At 36.5% G+C, this 25,580-nt stretch overlaps 1 protein-coding gene and 1 non-coding gene across 2 annotated transcripts; one reads left to right on the forward strand and one right to left on the reverse strand.

Annotated features, from left to right (window-relative positions):
• Positions 1-5,658: 5,658 nt before the first annotated feature.
• On the reverse strand, positions 5,659-24,850 carry LOC139117407 (STE20-related kinase adapter protein alpha-like). Its single transcript, XM_070680496.1, has 12 exons — positions 24,695-24,850; positions 19,028-19,101; positions 18,508-18,588; positions 17,930-18,020; positions 15,793-15,914; positions 14,871-14,979; positions 13,757-13,886; positions 13,460-13,631; positions 12,809-12,913; positions 11,864-12,102; positions 10,981-11,111; positions 5,659-10,222 (listed from the first exon to the last, which is right to left on the reverse strand). Exons 2-12 carry the CDS (start codon positions 19,037-19,039, stop codon positions 10,158-10,160), a joined length of 1,257 nt encoding a protein of 418 aa, XP_070536597.1. The 5' UTR covers positions 19,040-19,101; positions 24,695-24,850; the 3' UTR covers positions 5,659-10,157.
• Positions 24,851-25,134: 284 nt separating this feature from the next.
• On the forward strand, positions 25,135-25,206 carry Trnag-ucc (transfer RNA glycine (anticodon UCC)). The gene has a single exon. It is a non-coding gene; the product is annotated as a tRNA-Gly (tRNA).
• The last annotated feature ends 374 nt before the right edge of the window (positions 25,207-25,580 follow it).

A 25,580-nucleotide genomic window follows, 5' to 3' on the forward strand; every position in this document is an offset into this window, starting at 1 on the left:
ACATTTATTTTGTTTGGAAATCAAAGTTATCGTGCATTATTAAGTAGCCTATCTATCTGTTCTCAGTACGCAGTTTCACTTTTTATTGAAACTCTTTGCAGTAACATCATCTGTGAGTATTGTCATCGGATGAAACACTGACGCACTTGAAACGTAATTCCTTAGTTATTGAGTTATTGTGTCACCTCCCTCCCTTAAAGTTGAATTCCAACCAGTGTTCAACGCATACGCGGGTGTGATTTTCTTCATGGCAGGACAAAACACGTGCGAACCGGGGGAAGATGGTTCGGAAAGTGTCGATCATGATTTTTCCGGTATCAAGAAGTGTAAAAGGAAGACGCGTTTGTAACAGACAGGTCATTCCTAGGGGTCATGACTTGAAGCGATTTCATGTGCTATAGTTATGATATTTTTGATGGTTTCACCATGTGATTTTTAAAATAGTGTTACAGCATTGTAGGGGGAGTCATCCCCCTCCCCTAAACTAAGGAATTACGTTTCTTGTGAGTCAACTTTCATGGTCGACGCTCACTAAAATTGGGGAAAGACACGCGCCCTGGGATCAGCTACTTAAAATGACTGAGTCTGAAAAAAGTGACCTGTTTTTGACCACCTTAGGTCAGATAAACATGAAATCAAAATCCCCAGTCACAGTTGTAAGTGGAGCGATCGAGACCAAGACAGACGTAATGTGGAGGTTAGCCGTTCTAATATTATTAAAGGTAGAACTGCGATCTGTAAATAATATTCTGGCATAACCATAATATCTTGCATTTCCAATGTGACTGAGTAGGGCCTACATGATGAAAAGTTCAGGAGCATGCGCATCTTAGCCTTATCGATTTGTGTGATAAGTACATTGATAAGGATCAACTGAAGTCGGGAAAGAAGACTGACATCTGACAATCAATGAAATGAGGTCACCCGGGAATCACCTTCAGGATCTCTGTTTTCTTTTATCGCATCAATGACAGGACCGTGATCCCAAAAGACACTTTTCTGGGAAACAACTCTCAGAACCGTTTGACTTTTCAGGGCTTTTAACCTTAATTGTGCATGCCAGCGTCTTGTTCTACATCTTGTTAGGGCGTGCACGGGATTAATGTTACAGCGGCAACATTTTTGTAATACAACCAGGTGGTGTTAGGCGATGGTCACGCGGGAATCAGCGGCTTTCCGCTTCGGAGAGCAGAAACGTGCTATTGTTATACCCTACGTCGCCAAAATGATTGAAAACGTGATATAAGGTGGTTCTGCCTGCACCTTTAGCAACACGTCACATTTTTTTGTGAGTAAGACTAAAAAGATCAATTATGAAGGCTGAGTTCAAAGATTGTGTAAGTTGTCCCTGTGATCTATACATCTCGAGTATGTAGAATCGCAAGTAAGGAAATGTTTCCTGTTGAAGTCAAGTTCATTCAAATACATAATGTAAATAAAAATTTCTTATGTCGTTGGCAGAAAAATACATGATATATGCATTTTAATAATCACAAATACTGATTATGTAGAAAAAATGCTAGTGATAAGGACCGCTAAAATAACCATAAAAATAAAAACATCCGGGAAATGTTGCGGTTTTGGTAAATAAGAAATGTTGTCAGAGCTCCAAACTTTGGTTCGACTCTATAAACAGTTATAGCCAAAACAAGGAACTATATGCCCAAGGGTAAGTGACCATTTACCAGACGTTAGTAAAGGCAAATGGTCTCATTCCTCGAGGGTACATAGTACCTTGTTTATTTTTGGCTATATTCTGTTGATATTACATACCTTCCTCACATAGTTTTCACTCCAAATTATTTAGTTTACATGCAAGTGACAATCGTATGCTTTATCTCCATGTTAGACGAAAATCCGTTGAAAAAGAGAAATATTTTCATCATGAAACTGCCCATTGATATATTTATTACGCAGATCATCGAATCTTTATACATAATTCTGTGAAAAACATGTAGTTTGATCATTTTAATCCCGAAGTTGTCCAATTGAAAATAGTTCCGGTTCACTTTCAGTATTAAAAATGACTATGCGGCCCGAGACGTCATCAACAAGTTACATAAAGATCGAATCACACGTACGGGGCGCACAAAGTTCGATATACGAGTCATGTAATAATATATAAAAGATAAAGGTAGATTGGTTTGAATGATTGTTTGTTACGTCAGAGACACTTCGTTGGTTGTAAGCTATATTAAATATCTCCATGCATGTATACAAACATTATCACATGACTCTGTAAGCTTTATGCGCATGTATCATAGACACAGTAGACATAACGGCCAAAAACTGATGACGTTAGTAACAAGCCCATCTCCACGTTTACCACCAAATATATCGTAGTTGATCTTTTATGATGGATGAGTGGCCAGGATGAAGCGATGTGGACATAGGCATATGATACCATAGGGAACCCAGAAATCTGGTTGTTGTTGTTGTTTGTATTGTTGTTTATGTGTTATTGTTGTTGTTGACCAATAAAATTCGACGAACATAACTGTTGTGTTGTTGTTAATGTTTCAAACGTAACGTAGATGTCATAAGAAACGCTACAGGGACACTACCATTACTTGGCCCGATACAACTCTGCTAACGTACACTCTCTTCATACACTTATACTTTATAAGAGAGTGTACGTTAGCAGAGAGTTGTATCGGGCCAAGTAACGGTAAGGGACTGGTCAGTTTCTTCGGCCTGGGGGGGGGGCGGTGGATTATTTTTTGCCGACGTCAAAAAGTGGCTGACCCCCCCTGTTCCAATTTTGAAAACAGGTGACCCCCCTATTCCAAATTTCAAAAACAGGGTGACCCCCCGGCGCCGACATAGGTAAAACAAAGGTGGACATAAATTATATATATATATACAGTGTCTGAGAGGACCTTCTCTTGTAACATAACCATAAAAGCACAGCTAATAATCACAAAAACTGCCTTTTTAAACTGTTATTTTGTTCATAAAAAAGCATCTTTCTACAGAAAACCTGTGACACAAAGGAAAATAATTGCATCAATGAGAAGGAAAGATATCTTGTCATTTTTCTATCTCTAAAATAAGTCACTGTATCAAATGTATATTGTGAAATATTTGTGCATGTTGCTTTCTCATACTGAATTCTCATAGAGAGAACAGAAAAGTATCAGGAATTTGTCATCCTTTTCATATGAAATGCAGATTTCATAATGGTACACTTTCACTTAGCAAACATCAAGATATCTCTGATTTATTAAAGTATGGCGCCCGAAGGGCGCGCCGAAAAATATGATACATCCTGATATCTCTGATATATATGCCTTGTATATTAAAGTCATGCACCTGAAGGGCATGCTGAAAATGTCTGATATATTAAAGTAATGAGCTTGAAGAGCACGCTGAAAAATATTGAACATACAGATATCTCTGATGTATGTATGCTTGATATGTTAAAGTTGGGCGTGCTGAAAAATATGACTGATTATTAAAGTTACGCGCCCGAAGGGCGCGCCGAAAAATACTACTGAATGATGAAATTTGTGGTTGACACTAGCATTTTAGGCAATGATGAGCCAGTTTCAAAATTCAAAAACACACTGACCCCCCCTATTGGACATTTCAAAAACATGGTGACCCCCCTATCACCAAAGTCAAAAACAGGGTGACCCCCCATGAATCCACCGGGCCCCCCCCCCCAGGCTGAAGAAATTGACCAGTCCCTAATGTCCTTGTAGCTTTTTCTCTGACATCTACGTTACGTTTGAAACATTAACAACAACAAAACAGTTTTGTTCGTCGAATTTTATTGGTCAACAACAACAACAACAACAACAATAATAATAAACATAAACAACAATACAAACAACAACAACCAGATGTCGGGCCTAGTAATGGTAGTGTTCTTGTAGCGTTTCTTATGACATCTACGTTACGTTTGAAACATTAACAACAACACAACAGTTATGTTCGTCGAATTTTATTGGTCACAACAACAACAACAACAACATAATAAACATAAACAACAAACAAACAACAACAACCAGATGTCGGGCCAAGTAATTGTAGTGTTCTTGTAGCGTTTCTTATGACATCTACGTTACATTTGAAACATTAACAACAACACAACAGTTATGTTCGTCAAATTTTATTGGTCATCAACAACAACAACAACAACACTTAAACAACAATGCAATCAACAACAACAACCAGATATCTGGGTTCCCTATGATGATACTTTGGATCCTATGCAATTTACCTATACCTGAACCATTCATTTGTCTGATATTTGTATTCATTGCAGACGATCTAACTTGCTAAAACGTGGGAAATATAAAAACCCCATTTAGACGATCGTTTTGTAGAACATCTTCGTACAGTCGATAAAAACAAATTACTTACCCGGTGTGCAAAAATTCTATACAGCCCCTGTCATGAGCGGACGTCCAATGTTACGGTCACAATTCCGATTATGGTGATGATGCTTTCTGCACTAAACTTGAAACATTCGGTCATGAACAAGCTCACAATACGTGAGGCGACCCACAATTCTCCATGATCCGTACACACGGAGTCACTCACTGAACTGAAGCAAATTTCTTCTATACACAGAACAGCTCGGTCGATATTTCAAAATTCTGACAACATAGTTTTGATAATCATAATTTTCTGATTTCTCACTGTGAATAATGAGAAGATAAACCCCTTTTCCACGGAGGAGATAGCAATTTTGTAATTTTGTCAACATAGATTTTTGACAGCCATACACAATATTTTCAAGGAAACTAAGGGAATAAGTTGCATCTGTGTTGGCAAAAGAAAGGGTATTGATTTTTTTTAGTGTTCATGACAAAGGAAATTTGCATGTCTGACAGGTGCTATGATGAGACCATCTTAGTTGCTGATAACTTTACCTTGACAAGTGTACAATTTTTAGCACCTTCAAATAATTGACTTATTTAATTTACTCTTGAATTTTAAACATAATCAATAATTTTAGAACATAATTGTGACAAATAATCCTGAAATTAAATTCTAAGTTTCAAATTGTTAAGAAACTGATAAAATTGAAGAAGCCTTTAGCCATCAATGTCTGAGTGCTCAAATCAAGGGGAATTGTGGGTAGCCTCACTGTGAAGCTGGATACACTTTCTCCAGCTGGTACCAACATTCAATTCCACGCATTCTCTATTGCTGTGACGTGATTGGTCCTTTCTTTCAATATATTCATACCAGTTGTCTTAATTCTGATAAGTCGTTTGGTTTTTCCTGTAATAAATTTATGTTTTTTAGTATGGTACAATCATTGTTTTCTCAGTGGCTGACAAAGGCCTCCTTCCAAGTGTATTAATTCACCCATGGCTCGTATCCTTAGATGGTAATACTTATAAGATATATTTAACCAGTTTCATGTAAACAGGTCACATAAATCATATATAAAGTTAATGAGTACAAGCACTGGCTATTTGTTTCACAAATAAATGTTCAAAAGTTGGTGCTCATATTATGTCCCAAATTGTGGGAAAATGTAATCCTTTGACTTGCAGCTTTTTGAAACAAGATTTTGATGGAATACTGTCAGTCATATTTGCACATTACTAAAACCATACACAGGCTGGGTTTGAATTTATTTAGGACTGGCGAAGCTGATATCACATAATGTACAGAATTGTAAGTCAGGAAACAATGGCGTTATTCAAATAAAGTACATTTTAATGCAGTATATCTTGATAAACATGTACAGTTCATAGCAGGAAAATTTCAAAAAATATTTTTTTACACTAAATTCAATACTATAAAGAAAAGATATACATACAGCAAGGGAAAGGAAACATTAATACCTGAAGGAAAAAAGACAGCCATTCATTTTGTTTGAGAATGCAAACAAAGAAGTACGAATATAAAACCTGAAAAGGATTAAAATTTCTATAGATGAATACTGGTTATGAAAAGCTGGTACAGTTAATGCACAGAAAATTGTTCAACTTTTACTCTATAAACACTTCTGGGACTACATGTACCATAATATATAAGACAAAGACCTCACTGACAACACACTGATCAACTGGACTTCTGATAAAGTGGTGTGCACATACTAGCATTGTAACAGACTTTCTACACAATATATCACAAACATAAATCTATTCCGTGGTTTTCATTTCATGGAAAAAATTCTGTGTGAAGTCTGTGTTGCCAGAAAACTGCACTTAGAATGGAAATATGATATCTAAATGCGACTAATGAGGCTAGAAAAAACACACCCATGAATGAGTGGTTCAGTCCTGTCCCCTTGTGAAGATCTGAAAGATATACACTAGTCAACACTCAATTTGTAATCAGCGATATCTATGGTGTAATAATGACATAGCTGAATGAATTACTCACACAAAAATGACAAGATTTTCATGGTCTCACCACAAACAAACTCTTGTGATATTACACAGTGGAATTTTGAGTTGATGTTTATCATATTCAATGAATCCTTTTCATTTTTAGATTGTTTCTGATGGCAACAAAAACACAGGACAGACTTTTAGAATTAAACCTAATCCACAAAGTCTCAAGTCTGAGTGTGCGCCATATTTTTTATAAAGTTGTGTGGAAAGGATTTTTAAAAGAGGGCATGAAATTTAGTCTGTATGCACTGATAGTCATGTTAAACATTGAAACAAAGCTTGTAGGCATTATCATGCAAAAACACCAAAGCATTATTGAGCTCTTGATTCCTACTTGCATTATCTCATTACATGCAATGTCATGTACACACCTGAAAAAAAGGAATCATACGATTGGCCGAGGCCCAGTCACATGACATTCTTCCACCTACTATTCATATGATCTATGGCAGGTGTCAGTTGGTATGGCATCATACCCTGTGCAAATATTATTGCATTGATTTGTATAACTCTGAACATAAAGCAACATATCGATGAAGGTATTCTCAGAATGGAAGAGATTCAGCTGATAGAACTGTATTTATGTATTGAAAATTAGACTGAATATCAACAGCACTCAAAAGACACTAAGTTATTATGTTATTCTACTGCATAAGACTTCATGAGGTTCACTTCTGAGTGGAGATGCAAACTGAAACTTTACAGTCACGGTTCTGGAAAAGTTCCTTTCATTTCTTGAAATGGACTTTTCAATATCTGTCATGCTAATAATCCATGATAAAAGTTGAATAATGTTACCATACTTGAGATTGTTAATTCTGGTGTGGTGTCATACTTTGAGTGTGTGGTGCACGTAAATAGAACTGTCTACAATATGGTCAAAGATATTTATCAGATATGAAAATTGGGACTCTTACAAAAAAGTATGTTTCATTTAAAAAACAGTAGAGTTTTAGTTCACTTCATGTATTTCAAGCAAGAGAATGTTTGACTGTCATCACGGGGAAACACTCTGTTGCATGACTGTTCAAGGGCTCTTCAAAATCTGGTTTACAATTCAAAATATAGGTCTAACTGATGACGAACAGGTCACATTTGAAGGAATGAAAAGATCCTTTCTGTCTTCAAAAATGCCTGATGTTCATAATTAAAATATAAAATTATTAACATATGAATGAGACAAAAATGTATCAGAAAATGATTTTTTTAGAATAACAACCATATTCATACCAATACCATATTGCTAAAGATGGAAGATTGCATACACTGTCAACATATCTCGTAAAAAATAACTGAAAACTTTGGCTGTTACTGGCTTTTTGATAAACTGAAGTACAACACCCTATTTCTCTGAATTATCTCATGAATATTCATCGCAACTTGAAATAATGATGATGATAAATAACAACAGGGAGATAAATAATCCATCATGGCTATCATTGGAAATAATGTACCTGATATTCTGTTAGAATGATGCTTATCTTATTATGAGAACAGTAACCTCAGTTTAAAAGCTGTGGGTGACATGCTCATTAGGGGAAGGCTGCATTAACTTGCATGGTACCTCAAACCCGAGTTCTTGCCTGACCAACTCGGGTGACAAACAGAAGACTTTTAATCCCCAAGGTGTGAATGTTCCATTGTTATGTTTATCTAATCCAGCTGGTGCTATTGTAGTGCCATTGTAGGAAAGGCAGGTCTGTGAAATTGATCCTATAGGGAAGTCTGGTATTCCTAAGTTAATGGAGCTTTCCCGTAATGTGTTATCAGAGAGCTGAAGGAAAAGGAGAAGTTTCCAGCACAGAGTATGGCAATGGACAAATTCATAGAGGTTACAGCATACATGTCCACTATGTTGGTAGTTATGCTGGGTTCTGGGAAGACAAGTGAATGGGTTGGCAAATCCAGTACCATTTCTGTTGTGCCCTTGCTGCGATACATTGCTCTACCAAGCTGGGAATGCCTTGGTAAAATGACTGTGTAATCATAATAACGTTTACTGTGGTGCCAACCATGACAAAAACTCTGATACAAGGCTGAACACAACCTGGGTAGAGTAGTGGGACTTAATTCTATCTGAATGTGCTTGAAAATTGTATAGCTTGTGGTGTCTATCAGACGTGAATGTACATCCAAGGGATTGTGTTGGCAAAATAAAGAATTACTGAAATCAGAAAAACATATTGAAGGTTAATATCTCTGTTGTTTGAAGGCAAAATATATGACCAGTAAGTGCTGTGTCGTGAGAAAAATATTACTACTCTATATCCAGATTGCTATTAAAGAAAGGAAAGTACAAAAAGTTTACTGGCATTGGTAGGAGGGTTTCAAGGTCCAATCACAAAACGGTACAGTCATGAAAGAGGCTGCTTGCTTGTGGTCAATGTTGAAGTATACCCTGATATAAACTTGAACATGATCAGTTTCTGAATACAGCTTTGCATGAACACATAAATTTGGAGAACTTTGCACATGCACGAGGCAGGCCGCTTGTGATGTTCAGAAATGTAGAAAATAACAAAACATTAGAACGCAGGGCATGGCACTTAACCCTGCAAAAGAGGGATAGAGTCACTAATTATGGCATCGGTGTCACATCACTGCACTATCAAGAATTTCATACCAGCTCTATATGCAATGGTGCCTTGTTCCCACAGTGAAGCTGGACTTCTGATACGAAATTAATCAGCTTAGAGTTTACAGGGATCTGTAACATTTGCATCATTGTTCTATTTTGGTACAAATAATTGCTGAAGTATTTTGCATTGCAAATGAGTTATGGTTGACACAATAGAAACTGACAAGTCATCATTGCATTGTATTGTATGGTATTCTCTATAGCTACTTTTTGACAATGGGTTTGTTGGCACTACAAGAAATCTCATTTTCAGAATAATGTATATATTGTATTGGTTTTGAAAAAGATGCTGTGTGCATTAAATAAAACTTATTATTCACATTACACACAATAGACTTTGTAACCGGAAAGGGGAAACTATATTGATCATTAGGAATATATTGAATTTTACTGTTGCCATCTTACATTCTTACTGCTTGTACACAACAATATCTTACCGTATTTGTCCGATTATAAGACCTAGGATCAGCAACATAAAATGGGTGTAATTATGAGGGTGTTTTATAATGGAGCAACCCCAGTTTTCCGCCAACACTTCTAATTTATTCACATCAATTCAGCATACGATACCTCTAGACTTTCATACATTTTTGTCAGAATGTACAAAACCTGACTGGGATCAGTTAACATGGCGTATACATGCATTTGCAGCAAGTAAAAATAACCAAACTTTCTGAGATCTAGGGTAAGTGTCGAGAAAAATACTGACATGGCACTGAAATTCATGTAAGTTAAGGCTCCTCTGAATCTTTAATTGGTCAGTCAGCAACAACTTTGCATATGTAATCATTGAAATCATACTGTTGTCAATTTTTGAGTTGTGTGATTTTTTTGGCTTTTTGAAATAAACTAGGGAGGGATTTTATACATGGATGTATATCATTTTTGAAAATCTCCTAAAACGGGGTGAGGTTCTTATACTCATGCTTGGTCTTATAATCGGATGAATACGGTACTATTGTTAGCTGTGTACCTCTAATCCCTGAAATGCCTATGCATGCATGAGAATTCCATGTGTGGTAGTTTTAAACGTCACACACTTCCATCAAGGATGAATGGAGTTTTCTTCAGTAACATACCAGTAGTTTTGTACATGTGAGTTTTACAATGCTGTGGCCACTGCGTCTAAATTGCTGGTAAGGCCTTGCTGTAATATTTTAGAATTCCCAAGGATCTTTCAGACTCAGCTTTGCCATTTCATCAGCATCCTCCAACGACTTGTCTAAAGTCAAAAAACAAAAACACACACAAATGTTTTTGAATCAGAAAACATAATGTACAAAAGTACTGCAATGGTAGCTGATTAAGTATAGAATTCTGTAAAGAATGAATAATACTATGATACTACATTCAACAGATTATTGATAGCTTATCTGTGAACAAAAGGCTCTGTGACCTTGCGTGAGTCTTGGGATTTTTGTTGGCATGTGTCTACAGCAATGGTAAGCTCTGCAATAACTGAACCATGTAACTGCCTATGTGTATTCAAAAGCAAACTTTATCCCAACATCATTAAAACTTTGAAACTTTCTATATCAAAATATTTTACCTAGGATTTAACTACTTAATTCAATGTACTCACTAGATCATTTGTATGTGTTGTGAATTGGTCAAAACTATATACCTATCCCCAGTGCTGGTTTATTGCTTATATACTTACACATTAATCAGTGTATAGATTTGTTTATTTGTATAGCTACTCTGACTATTTTTCACTGTTTACTTAGTTCAGGATATAAACCATTCAAAATGCTTAATCCCTATCAGTTTCACTCATTTCACCAACCCATGTCAATTATATCCCCACTTATCTCTCTTTGATGAAATTAATCAATAGTCTACACGAAGTTTCATAGCACTATGGTTAAGTTTTGAGATGATCTATCTCTTCTCGTAAAGTTGGAATGACAAATCTGGAAAGGAAAGGCTTTCTCCAATTTGTCTCTACAGAGAACTTAAATAGGGAATGAAGTGTCTCACCTTTGACCCTTGGTAAATTGGATGCATCAGTGAGTGGAGCGACTGGATGCAATAACTGTACAAGGTTTTCATTTGGACGTTTTTTGATCTGTTTGAAAAATGGATGACTCAGCAAAGTGGCAGCACATGGTCTGTTGATAAAAAAAACATTGATTGGAATGAGTCATCAGACACACTGCCTGTGAATGGTTTGATACATAAATATGAGTACATTAACCCTTATTCTGCAAAAGTTCATATATCACCATCAGGTCAAGGTGGTTAAAATTGGTGAGGCATTAAAGGTCCAAAATGTTGCATTTTAATAAAAATTTGAATATTTGAAAGTCCCTGAATAACCAGATACTGTAAACATGATTTTTACAAACCAAACTGGCTATAACATACCATGCAAAGTATGTGAAACTATGTACAGATTTGACTCAATACCGCTTTTTACTTCCTCGGCAGATGGGGAAGAGATGTCTGGCATGATTAGAAATAAGCATGACAAGGGACAATTGCTCAAAACTGACATTACAAAGACAGCGCCCTCATATTTGTTAAGCATGACCCTGTCATGTTCTATGACAAATTGTGTTACTGCCTTCTCTTCGATTGCTGCTCTCTCTGTCATCTGATAACATTCAATTTATACAGGAATGCAAGATGGTATGGCTCTGGCACTCTCAAATAGCTGTTTGGCTATATTGTAAATATTGAATATCAATATATCAAAACAAACAGCCACAATAAAATTGAAAGAACAACATCTTTGAAAGGTATGGAAATCACAGTACAATGTATAATGGAAACAAATTTGAATTGTACAACTTGAACAGTACTCTACCCAGTATAATGGAAACAAATTTGAATTATACAACTTGAAGAGTACTGTACCCACCTCTGATTTGGATCACTTTTCAAACACACTTCAACAAAGTCATGGAAAGTCTGGGAGAATGTTCTGTTGAATGGGCTGTTAGGATCATTGTTCTTATACACACTGGACGCTGCAACACTGCTGCCGAGACCACTGTCTGTGGCGTCAGATTCAGTTTTGAAAACTGGTTCTTCAACCAAGCATGCTGTGGTACTGTCTAACAGTCTGGGAGTTGTGCCATTGAATTTCTCCAACAACATCTGTTGTGGAATTAAAGTACAAATTGAACCTGATCAAGATAACTCAGCTCTGAAAGTGAATATGCTTTCAAAACTTCCATGGAATCAAATTTTGCAATTTTTTGCAATTTTGTATGCATTTGTAACTTTTTAAGGAGTGAAAGTTCAAAATGATGTATAAATCATGGAAAGCACTGCATGGAAATATTTTGTTTGATCAGACAAGTATACACTGTACTTTGGTACAACCCTAGCATGACCAACTGTTCAACAACTCATGAAAGTCATATGCATCAAAAGGGACATGGTGGTGCAGTTGTCTTTGTACCACACTGTGTCAGATGTTTCATCAACACCTATCCAATAATGGTTTCTTCCTACTATGAAATGAATGTCTGCTGGCAATTATTGATGATAAGAATGACATGTTACAAGTATGTAACATTCAATCCTCACATTCTGGACTATCATATTCACAAAGAATTACATATTTGGTGAAGTGACCGCAGCCTGATGACTGCAACTTGGCCTCTGAGTACACATATATTGACTGGCATGCTATGCACTCACACTCTTGTGACAACATTTCTACTTCTCGGTTCACAGAAAAAGCTTTATAAAATAACTTTTCAAAAACCAAAGCTGTAAAAATTAATTTCTCTTCTCACCATGAGGTTTGCACAATTCAAGTCAGCCAATCAGGATGCACCATACTGAGCACACTCACCTTTGTTGGAGTCATATCTGAGAAAGGTACACAGCCATTGGCCAATTCACACGCTGTAATACCAACACTGTAGATATCTGAACTACTATCATAGCCTAGGACATTCTGAATATGAAGAGAAAGTCATAACAATTAGTGTGGAATAATTCCATTCTGTTCAACATCTTTGCAATATTCAACAAGATGCAGGGAGTTAAAGATTTGTTTTTTAGTTCTGTTGCAATTCTGCTTTGAGTTGTGTTGGATGAGAAAAAGTGAATTTTGCAGAGAATGTAATACTATTTCTTTTTTTACAGTGGCTGACAAAGATAACTTATTCATTAGTGAGCATGAGAAAAATCACAAGACAAAAAAGTGCTGGCTCCCTGTGGATAACTTACAAGGCCCTTCCCCTATTTTGAAGATTCATCTACCTAATTGTCGAGAGATTTTCTAATATAACTGTACTACTACACAATTGAACAAATTATGAAACCACGCTCTACTCTGCTTTTTTTTGTTTAATGTTGGTCAGTCAATTGCTTTAGGAAGTTTTACTGAACTGACTTTCATTACCAGCTGTTTGGTTGGAAGGTTGTACATTGCAAGTCTGTCAAACGAACTTTCCAAACAAATGTTCGAACCTAGTGCCATTTGTGTGACTTTACTTACTTGTTCAAGAACTTCAGGTGCTAGCCATGGAAGGGCCTTGATAGCATTCCTAGGAAAATCATGTACAGCCTTCAATTTCTTGCCATCTTCCACCATTGATATGGCACTTCGAAGTCCTGATAAGTAACTTCTGCCGTCTCCTGATAGGAGAATGTGACCGGCTCTAACACTCCTGAAAATGAAAACCATTGAATAACACTTCATAGCAAAACATGCATGGCCATGGTTGATTTATACAAATGTAGTCACACAGACAGAGCAAAGACTGCCCATGGAAGCTCCAAAGACGTTGTTTACCTGTGTACGTATCCCATCCTGTGAATGTAATCCAATGCCGTAACTACATCTCGAAGTATAAAAGCAATTGCTAATTCACTGAGTCCATAACCAAAGTGGTCTTCTAAAGATATAATGTCCTTTGCAGAACCTGGAATATCAAACATAATTGATAATTAGTACCAAGTAATATGTTTTGATATGGCTAATACACTAACACACTTTAACATGTAATGGGCAAAATTATGCTTTATATATTTGTTACGGCAACCGCTTCACAAATTGTTATACCTTTTACTAATCACCATTAATTTCTTGCAAGCTGAGCTGGAAAAGTGTTCTTTCGTTTACCTCTGATACTACAGATTTTAAAAACAAACTGATTTTGATGTTCATAAATTTTCACATCCTTGTACTCAAATTGGTGTCAGAAAATTGTACCTGTTCAATTCTAATAATATTGAATCTGATGATTCTACTTAATAGGATAGATATTTGCACATTATGTGCTGCACTGATTTTTCATAAACTTTCAGCACTGGTATTATATTCCAAAAAAGAGATAGACATGTACAAAGTGAAGTCAAGATCTCTGCCACTGACTAGTCTTAACATCAGAGTCTGATGACATATCATTCTCTACGGAATGTTTGATACTTTTTCATGTAATTAAGAATTAAGGTAGAATGTGTCTTGTGAAACATATTCACTCAAACTTTTTCAATACTTTTCTGGCCTACCACTTGTGTTGGATCATTTTAAAGCTCTTGAAGTAAATGAAGTTTTCGTTTTAATTTTGTGTAAATCGTAAAAATTATTTTTTCCCATACTTTTAACACAGGGATGCCAGCCATTTTGAATTTCAAATGGGGGCAAGTGTTAGTTAAATTGTTTCTCTTGAACCAAAATTTCCTGGTGATCCCTGACTTTTTATTTTATTTTGAAAGAGAATGGTTTAAAGTTTCATTGAGGATAGTTTGAACAAAAGTTTAAGTCTTTCAATTTCAAGGCACATACAAGTACTACCGTAACACCAACTTACCATATGCCATGAGTGGCATGACTACCCACAATTCATTGTAGTGTACAAATGCACTGTGGAACGCAGGCACATACTACCTTAACACAAACTTACCATATGCCATGAGTGGCATGACTACCCACAATTCATTGTAGTGTACAAATGCACAGTGGAACGCAGAAATATTGTCATGTTTCAGTACTCTTAGAAGTTGAAACTCGTGCTGTTGAGACAGAGAAGCAACAACAACACTACATCAGTTTCATTCACACTTAAAACAAAAGTGCAATGTTACTTCTCAAAACCTCCTTCCATACAGAGAATAAAGAAAAGCAATTTGACAGAAAAGATCAAAAGAGATAATTGGACTAATTTATTAAGAGTACATCCAGAATTACTATTGTCTATGTCATGTTATTGTAAAAGAGGAAATTTGTTGGTCTATCCTGCACAACACAAAAGTTTTTTTGATCAAATCCTAAAACTTTGAACGGCCAGTCTATTTATTAACAAATCTTAGTGAAATTGTAGTGTTGCTAACAAATATAAAGATTACAAGGCCACAATCATAAACTATTTGTCCATGTATTCAGTTTTGTTCTGTGTATTCTGTACAGCTTCTTATAAACATCCTAGAGCATAGTAACATACTTAGTATCTGGCTTGTCATCAGACTCTATACACGGACAATAGGCATTGTTATCGATGAAATGTGAATTTAACTTTGGAGCCAAATTAACTTGTCAATCACAACAATGCTGGGTATAGCTATAGACAACAGCTGTGTTTGAAAGCTGAACACTGAGTACATCAGCATATTCTAGAGAATGGTACAAGAATTTGTACTTGATACACAGTGTCCCTCTAACATACAACATGCATTGGAATTTGTAACCAGAAAACTCTGTTGTATGGCTACTATCCTGTACGCAACACTTTTTGTAGGCATAGCCAGTATTACAGGCATGTATGAAGGTTAAAAAAATGTGAGACTAGATTTATCTTGATTATGGAAAAGTTCAAATGTGAGATATACCTGCAGTATTGCCAGTTCATCAGTGAGACAATCTAGATTGCATGTTCTAATAGCAAGATGAGCATTGGAAGGGAGGTGTTTTGCCAAATAAATAGTTGCTGCTACATCTTCACTACCTTTGCCTGAAACAAAGACAACAATAAAAGAACTGAGGAGTGTGCTAGGAGTCACACAGATGACTTACTAAATCATAAGAAATCACTAGGCAGGTTGGCTGTACTTGTTTAAGCTGTAAAACAGCAGATATAAGTTGATGGCAATGGTTTGGTAAAATATTATAGTATGGGCCACACAATATTTGTCACAATTATATGTTTCTGCAATTAAATTTTAGTGACATGTGGTACAGTATACTCTCTAACATCCCAGATTTCTGATATCTTTGAGTCAATTTCTCTGTTACAAGTAACAGCCAAAATAAATGTCCAAGCATCAAACGTCAACATACCAAATAATCTTAGTAAGCACACCGGTGACACATTACTTAGGCTGCGTTCACAAATAACGATGGGGGGGGGGGGGGGGGGGGGGGACCTGGAGGAATCTCGATTGAAATCTTAATTTTTTTCAGATCCCCCCTAAGTACCCTGAAAAATTTTCAATTGCTCCCCCTCTGGCTCTATGTGGTCAAAATTTTTCAAGCCCACACCCCCCCCCCCCAACTATCACAGCCCACATGTTTGTAAAAGGATGTGAGCGCAGAAAAAATACACATGTATTGCGCCGTTCTGCTCACAGGTGTTCAACACTACCTGTATTAGCACTTTGTATAGTCATATTCCCAAGGCAAGTTCTTTAAATGTATCAGTGAATTTTTTAGATTTATTGGTCTAAAAGCCAACTTGAGTTAATCCAATTCCAGCCAGGTCAATTGCTCCTGCTGAAGAGCACACAAAATGACAATCATGAGAGAGTAGGCAAATTGTGAATTCTGGCTAATTGCCATATTGCACAGTGACCTACCAAAATCTAAAAGACATATATGAATTAGATGCTTAGTAACTCAAAATTGACATTACTGGAAGGTTAAAATATTCCATCAAATAACGTTTTAATCTCTGAAATTTTGGGTGTAATAATTCAAATTTGGTTAAAAAATAAATAATTCCATTTGGTGACATATTTTTTCTTTTAGTCTTTACTGTTCAAAGTTTTACTTCTGTATCATTTTATAACAAGAATGTGAAAATTTAGAAAATCAAGCATGGTGACCCCATCTTTTTTCTTTAATATTTGATTATTCTCATATGCAAGAATTCAAAAATTTCTATGTGTTCTTGCATGTGTTGCTCTCTGGCCTGATCTTGTGTACAAGTATGTTTCACTGTCATGAGCGTCATTTGACCCAAACTCTTCTTCAACTACCATGTACATCAGAGTCAGAGCTATCTCTGTCACTGTTCAGGTATGCAGTGACAGTGACACTGCAGTAGCAGAGCATTAACGATAGTGACACTACCCATAGGCAGTAGCTGTATTAACTTTGATAATTTTGGCAATATTTTTGTTTAGTTTTACAACTGTGTTCTTGTTCTACTCCCTACAGCATGTTGAATTGTCTAGTATTCAGCTTGCTATCACAGCCTGTGTATGTGTACCATGCATTTGTATCACTGAGAACTGACTGTCAGTCTGGACTCTAATTAAATTATCACCTAATACATATTATATTTATATATACAGGCTTTGTTGACAAACTAAATATTGTGTGTTTGAGCATGCTGTAGGGAGATAGCAAGAAACTGTAGTTACAATCTCAAGTTTGTTTTTTACGACAAATCACACGTTTAGATTTTTTCGAGATAAAAGTCATGAAATGTGACAAAATGGTTCTAGATTTTGTTAAATTATTACTAACATTACAACATTTTGATGACATAAAATGGTATTCATTTTTCATTGAATTACCTACAAAAACTTGGAATTGGAAAATGTAAAACACAAAAGGGAACCAAAAATGTTCAAGTCCCCCCTTACAGGTAGAGCAAAATTTTCAAGTCCCCCCTCTACTACCCCCAAAATTTTCGAATCCCCCCTGAATTCCTCCAGCCCCCCCTAACCGTTTTTGTGAATGCAGCCTCAGCATATCTGAACTACATTGGCCTGTGATTACTACCTGTATGCATTGGACCCTTACCTATGACAGCTAACAGCTGGTAGTGATGTGGTACAGGTAAATACTCAATCATGGTTACCATAGATACACATTCAAAGGAAATATCACTAGCCTGTGGAATGAACATACACACATGTATTATGCAATGCATATGATCTGTACAAACAACATGCTCTAATTTCTTTAAAATGTGCAGTTTAAATTCTTCTGAGATTTATAGTTCTAGTGTGACTGACATATCAAGAAGATTAAGCAACAGTTATTTCTCTTTCTTACCTTGGAAAAGTATAGTTATGAAAATTGCAAAAACATAATGTGGCAATTATAATCATTAAATAAAAGTGAGTCTGTAGGTTAAAATTACTGAAAATGCATACAATACCACCAGTCTAAATGAATACGCCAATTAAATGTTTTTGTCAATTGATTGGCATGTTTAAAAAAAGTTTTTCAATAGAAAACAACATACAAGATGACTTAAAATTTTGCTTGTAATTTCACCTTGTTTATCAATGCACACATCAAATCATAGCAAGCTAGCCGATGGATCAGTGCAAGACTGGCTACAAAAACCTACACTCACGAATACAGAGACTTACCAATGCAGTAGAGGAACTTTGGTGGACAGGATCATCACATGCTCCAATCCCTACTTTTGATTTTGCTATACAAGAACACGGCTGCAAACACATGAAAAAAACAAAATGTTAATTATACATCTACACCTATGCTTCTTCACTGTTTATTTGTTAATACCAAACTCTCCTCAAGATCACATAATTTTATGTTGGTTAGTTTGTGCTTTACATAATTAAGATAGTTAATTTTATCTATCTATCTATCTATCTATCTATCTATCTATCTAACAAATTCATATAGTGGCTAATGTCCAAAGTTGAACAATGCTCAGCAGCGCCTTGAGTGATGAGGAGAATGAAAAGGAAGGATAAAATGGGAATTTCAAGACATTCAAAAGTAATACCATTACAATAATATGACCACCATCAATGCATTAATGACAGTCTGTAATGATTAGACATACAATTATATAACTCATAAACATTGGGATTTGACCCAAACTTTGCATGGTAACACAAACTTCCATGATGTTTGACTTACAAAGAATGACATGGACCTCTCCTGTGTTCCATGCAGTGGTCCAAGGTCTTTTTCCAATGTTGCTCTGAAGAAACCTGTAAATGAAATGAGTTCATGTCAAATATACAGTGCCTGTGAGATGCATTGGCCACTTATACTAGTATCGTCATCATGTGACCTTTTGACTAGTTTAGCCTCAGTTGACCTCCTACAACATAAACATTTACTTAGAAATAATTTTTAACATTCAGAACCAGCTAAAATGCTTTGACAATGATTCTCTTTTTAAGTACTTTTTGTCATGTACTGACAGTTGCATTGTTCATGTTGTTGCAAAATACATGAATGAATTGTTACAGATTTTCAGACAGAAAGTTTAATCACTTCTGAGCTAATTTGAATGAAGTGAATCTGAAAACTTTTCAGTGTTATACACTTTTCAGTGTTATACATTTTCTTCCCCTTCTCTCTTTCTTTCTGAGCCAATGTCATTATTGTGAACACGGCTAATAAATAAATAAATAATAAACATGATTGCCGCTTGGTAAATGGTAACTTATTTCGAACTAAAGAAATATCTGATTGTACTAATAAAATTTTCATCTGACCACCATAAATACCAGTGTACTGACGTATTGGTGTCCATACTTGAACAGAAATGACCTGTAGAGAAGAATAACTGTGGCAAATATCTACACAAATGGATCAATGATAACAAAAAGTTGAGTCGTAAAATATAATGAGACAAAATTGTTGTTGAATCTTCGGAGAATCCATTGACAGTGTAGCGAAAAAAATCTTCCGCTCCATTGTCTATGGATTATCCCATATCTGAAATTGACACTGGTCGTCAAACGTTGAGGTCAAAATGACTAGGGTCAAAGTTTTATTTATTTATTTATTTATTTATTTATTAAACTTCATCACTGGCATGGTCTGGCAGCTGTGGTGGTCAGACGTGTTCTACTGCTGCTCCTCGTTTAGTTTCGTCTAACGTCCTTTTTTGGCCGATTTTCGCCGTGTTTTCCCTACTAGGAGCTACTAACTGCTTCAAGCAACCGTCCTATTTATCTGTGGATGATTTAGCATCTCCTGAACGACTTCTGAGAACATTTTATCTTCACCTACTCGCAACGGAGAAGTTAACGCGGATCAACACGTGTTTCTGTGTCTGCCATTGTATTCACACTGCCACGCATTCAAACGGACCTTGAGCGAACTTGGTTGAAAATTAGTCTTCAGCGAATGGTCTGCTATACATACAAGGTACTCTCATATACTCTCGTAGATAATGTCTACTGAGGAACTATTCTGTGACAATTGCCTGAAAAACATTTTGACGGATTCAACCATATTTCAGTGCACCGAGTGCATTGAATTTTACCTGTGCGAAAACTGTTTCTACTCTACAAATACAGTGCCAAGCAGCAGTCCGACTCAAGGCGGCTACGGAGGCAAGTTAGTTTCAACAACAAAAAGTGGTCATTCTGGTCCAGAACATTACTTCAAAATAATTACAGTTTTAATCTATTCACCATCCAGCAAATTGCCTAAAAGGTTCCATTAACTTTCTTGTGACTTCGCATTCCTGCCGACGTTATTTCTCTACTGTTTCACGTTTTGCTACGTCAAACTAATTTTTCATTCAACTAACGTCAAAATGGCTATACTCGGAGCAACGCTTACATTGTTGGCGTTTTCTATCCTGAATATCGTGGTTGGCCAACATAGTCTATTTTCTCGTACTGATAACCGCAGGGCGGAAGAGCTACTAGCACCTGTTGATGTCTCGATGGTCGCACTATGCAAATCCATTGACATCAAATACCTATACCTGAACCACATGCACGTTTTCGATCTTAGCGAGCCTGCCAATTGTCAGAAAAATACTATTGCTTGCGGCCGCATAACTTCGTATCTTTTATTGCTGTCAATCGTCATGAGTGGAGATGTACAACTTAACCCGGGCCCAATAAAATGTCCGTGTGGAGTGTGCGGGAAACCTGTCAAGTGTAACCAGCGTGGCATACAATGTGATGGTTGCGACATCTGGTATCACACTAAATGCATTGATATGCCCTGGTGTGAATACGACGATTTGTCAGTTTCATCTCAACAATGGTTCTGCCAATCATGTCAACTTCCACAGTTCAGTGATTCATACTTCAACGTCTCTACAGATAGCCGTGACACGGACAACAGTTCCATCTCCGATGACGGTGACTACCAATCATCTGCAAGTCATGTTAGTAATGTCAATAAACTGACTTTTCTTTACCTCAATGCCAGGAGTGTCAAAACTGTCCGTAGGAAAGACAGATTACATAAACTCAAAGACCTCGATGCCATACTAATCGGTGATCGGCACGATTGTATCTGTGTCACAGAAACATGGTTAAATGAATCAGTTAAGGATTCAGAATTACAGGGGTCCGGTTATAATTTATTCCGTAAGGATAGAAAGCATGTTCACAAGGAAAAGGGGGGAGGCATTATGTGTTTGGTAAAATCATGTATTACGTCATTGCGTAGAACAGACCTTGAACCTGACAGTGAAATTATGGTAATCGAAATTTCGCCAGCTAAAAGCCATAAAATGGCAATTGTTTTGTGTTACCGTTCCCCTCAGAGTAATGCGGAGATTTTTGTTTCCGAGCTCAATGATACACTGCAGAAAGTTGTCAATTTTTATAATCATTTTCAAGTTATTGGTGACTTCAATTTCCCTAACATCAAAGGTTGTCAGGAACCAGTACTGCACGGTGTTTCGAAACATGAACAAGCTTTCTGCAATGTTATTCAAAAATTTTTCTTGGTGCAAATGAATAATATTCCATCACGCGAAAATTGCTTGAATATTCTTGATCTCATTTTCACTTCGATGCCCGACAAATTCGGAGATGCGGTAACCGTCTCTCCTGATTTTTTTCACACTGATCACAGACTTTTGGAATTCCATGTACTTACCAAGTTTGATTATGTCAAACGCAAACCCTGTTTTATGTACAATTACAAAAAGGCGAATTTCGATCTTATTAGATCTACTTTGTCGAATACAAATTTTGATGATATTTTATCTTCAAATGATGTCAATTCAGCCTGGTCATTGTTAAAGAAACATATTTCTAAAGTTATGGATGCACATATTCCGAAAGTAAAGATCAAGGATATGTCTGCACCTGCTTGGATTGATGCTGATGTTAGGCATATGCAAAACAAAAAGACATCTGCCTGGAGACAAGCTAAGAAATCAAACTCTTCGAGTCACTGGGCAAAATTTCGCAAACTCCGTAATAAACTTAAAAACATGCTTACCTTGAAATTTCGCCTGTATATTGATGGACTTGGTAATACTATCATAGAAAATCCGAAGCGTTTTTGGTCCATTATTAGGCAAAAGACACGTTCTAAATCATTACCCAAGGTGCTTTTCGGTCAGAAGGGTTCAGTTACTACCGCTAAAGATAAGGCTACTCTTTTCAATAATTACTTTTATTCTGTTTTCACAAAGCCCAATTCCAATGTCATTTTGCCTGACATCTCCACCTTCAAGCATGGCTCTTTAGGTAATATTTCGGTCACTCAGGAGGAAATTTTGAATATTCTCATTGATCTCGACACTTCTAAAGCAATTGGCCCGGATGGTATTTCCCCACATTTTCTTAAACAATGTGCCAGGCAACTAGTTGAACCATTGTGTCATATCTTTAACTTATCACTTTCAACAGGTATATTGCCCGATGATTGGCTGACGGCAAATATAGTTCCGATACACAAGAAATCGGATAAACAACAAGTTGAAAACTACAGGCCGGTTTCTCTGTTATGTGTTTGTAGTAAAGTATTAGAGAGGTCTATATTTAATGTTATCTTTCAGAATATAATAGACCGCATCCATCAATTGCAACACGGCTTTGTTAAAGGGCGTTCGTCGTTGACTCAACTTTTGCAAATTTTCCATGACGTTGGTTCCATTTTGGACAAAGCTGGTCAGGTTGATATGGTGTATTTGGATTTTTCCAAAGCTTTCGACAGTGTTCCCCATAATTTGTTAATTCATAAACTAAAATCCTTTGGCATCCATTCTCAGTTATTAACTTGGTTAGAGGCTTACCTGACTAGGAGAAAGCAAAGAGTTGTTGTCGAAGGACTACACTCTGAGTGGCTCCCGGTAATTTCGGGGGTTCCACAAGGTTCCATATTAGGACCGCTGCTATTTCTCTTGTACATCAATGACATGCCCAGCGTTGTCCAACACTCAACTGTTGCTTTATTTGCTGACGACTCAAAGTGTTACAAAATTATCAATAATATTGATGACTGTGAGTGTCTTCAGAATGATATCAATTCTTTGCTAAGGTGGAGTGAAGCATGGTATCTCCGTTTTCATCCAATTAAATGTCAAATTATTACAATTTCTCGCAGTAAACATCCACTTATCTATAATTACAACATGTCAAGCACGATCCTTGGTCGGGTTAATTCAATTACAGACCTAGGAGTGGATATTTCTTCCACTTTGGTTTGGAACAATCATATACAAAGACTTATAAAGAAGTCCAATATTAAACTTGGTTTGATAAAGCGGATTTTAGGTTTCGATGCTCCACAAAATGTAAGTAAGACCTTGTACACTGTCTTGGTTAGGAGTGGCTTGGAATATTGTTGTAGTTTGTGGGCGGGTACTACCAAACAAAACATTAAGGCTTTGGAAGGGGTGCAAAGAAGGGCCACACAGTTTATACTTCATTATCCCGATTCTGATTACAAAGAAAGGCTTACAGAACTTAATATTATGCCTCTCACATACAGAAGAGAAATGTCAGATTTGATATTTTTCATTAAGTGTATTCATGGATATTATGATGTAAATTTAAATGACTTTGTTCACTTTTACTCAGCCAATTCGAGTTATCCCAATACGAGATCAATTGATGACTATTTAAAACTTAAACCACAGTCTTGCCACACAGAATCATTTACACGTTTTACTTTAATAGAATTGTACCACTATGGAATCATTTACACTCAGATATTAGAATGTCGGGGAGCGTCTCTCTTTTTAAATCAAGAGTAACTTCATTTTATCAGCAGAAATTTGTAAATATTTTCAATTGTACTGATACTTGTACATGGGTTTCAGCTTGTCGCTGTCATAATTGTCGTCCAATTTAATTATTTCCGGTCTTTTCACTGTTCCACAGCTGCCGACTTTGTTTTTTACTGTATGTTAAATTGTTTTTTATGTGCATTTTGTTATGTGCCTTGTTGTGTTTTAATTTTCAATTTTTCAATGTGTGTCATTCAAAGTCCTGAGGTAAGAGTACGATATTACTGGTAACATACACGGTGGTAGAGCCTAAGCGCGAGAGAGACTGTACTGCGCTGCAAAAAACCCTGAAGTGCCATGGTGCTTGCGATGGGTGAGTGTAAGAATAATGGAAAGTTACTGAAAGACGAACATCAGCCAAGATGTTTATCAAGAATGGAGTACCTGCCACTTTTTACAAAGTCATGTGCTAGAGGCATGGTAAGGTTCACCTCAAAGTCACGTTGCGTTGGAGTCTGAAAAGTTGTTTACTTTCTTCACGGTCCGTCCGAAAATCATTAAACTGAGGAATGTATAATAATATAGAAACGGCGAACAAAAATGCACAGAATTTTTAGGAAAACGAATCATTCTCTTACCTAAAATGTGAGCCACAACATCTACCGGAGGAAATATTTACATTAAGATGAGTTTCAGTTGAAATGATCTCGTGAAATATTGAGGGTATAAAAAATGATGCATGGTGAGATGTCAACCTACATCCGCCATATTTAGCCAGAACTCCTCAGCAAATTCATGTTATTTACAGGCTCCCTAGACTGATTGTAGTAGTTTTGTACGAGCAAATCACGCTCACGTATCCTGACCCTGATCCTAGCTAAGCTAGGCCCTCAAAGGACAGCGCAGTGCGGCAGGGGGATTATCGAAGGTTTGTCTTAAAGGGGCAGTGTTGATCAAGACTACGTAATAACATGATTATCATATCCACATAGAATAATAATTATGTTTATAAATGTATAAATGTTAGATTTTGAAACGTTAAATTCTGGTATATTAGTGGTGCCTTCCTCTCTCAGCGGCGTAGGTGGTGTAGTGGTTAGCATTGAAGCCTTCCAAGCTTTAGACCCGGGTTCGATTCCCGGCCTACGCAACGCGCCAGTATTTTTTTTCGCCATCTGCGCAAAAGGGTCAATTTGACCTGCGAATTACTTTCGAAATACCTGACATCACTTCTTGGTCTTTTGGCCAGAGGTCCATATATCTTCTTTCATGAATTTGACTTTGTGTACCGTCTATTTACTGTCTGTTCTGTGCTGTTTTGTGTCTCTGTTTACAACTAGTATTGTCTTACAAATTTTGACCTAGTGTTATCGGATTATTGATTGGTATGATTGCGATTATTTTACAGTAATGGCGCAGGAAGGACTAAAACACTTTTAACATCTCATTTATTTATCTTATATGATCATATGGTTACTGAGCAATGCTGCTGCAGTGTAACTATATTGACCATTTCTGAGGATC

This window comes from Ptychodera flava, chromosome 18 (genome assembly GCF_041260155.1).
Source record: "Ptychodera flava strain L36383 chromosome 18, AS_Pfla_20210202, whole genome shotgun sequence".
NCBI classification, from domain to species: Eukaryota; Metazoa; Hemichordata; class Enteropneusta; family Ptychoderidae; genus Ptychodera; species Ptychodera flava.

Bases quoted from the DNA above. Each gene is read 5' to 3' on its own strand.
- LOC139117407 (XM_070680496.1), bottom strand. The intron at 15,915-17,929 runs GTAAGGGTCCAA...TCTTTGTTTCAG, and splicing joins CCAGCTGTTAGCTGTCATAG to GCAAAGGTAGTGAAGATGTA. The intron at 11,112-11,863 runs GTGGGTACAGTA...TTTTATCAACAG, and splicing joins AAAAGTGATCCAAATCAGAG to ACCATGTGCTGCCACTTTGC.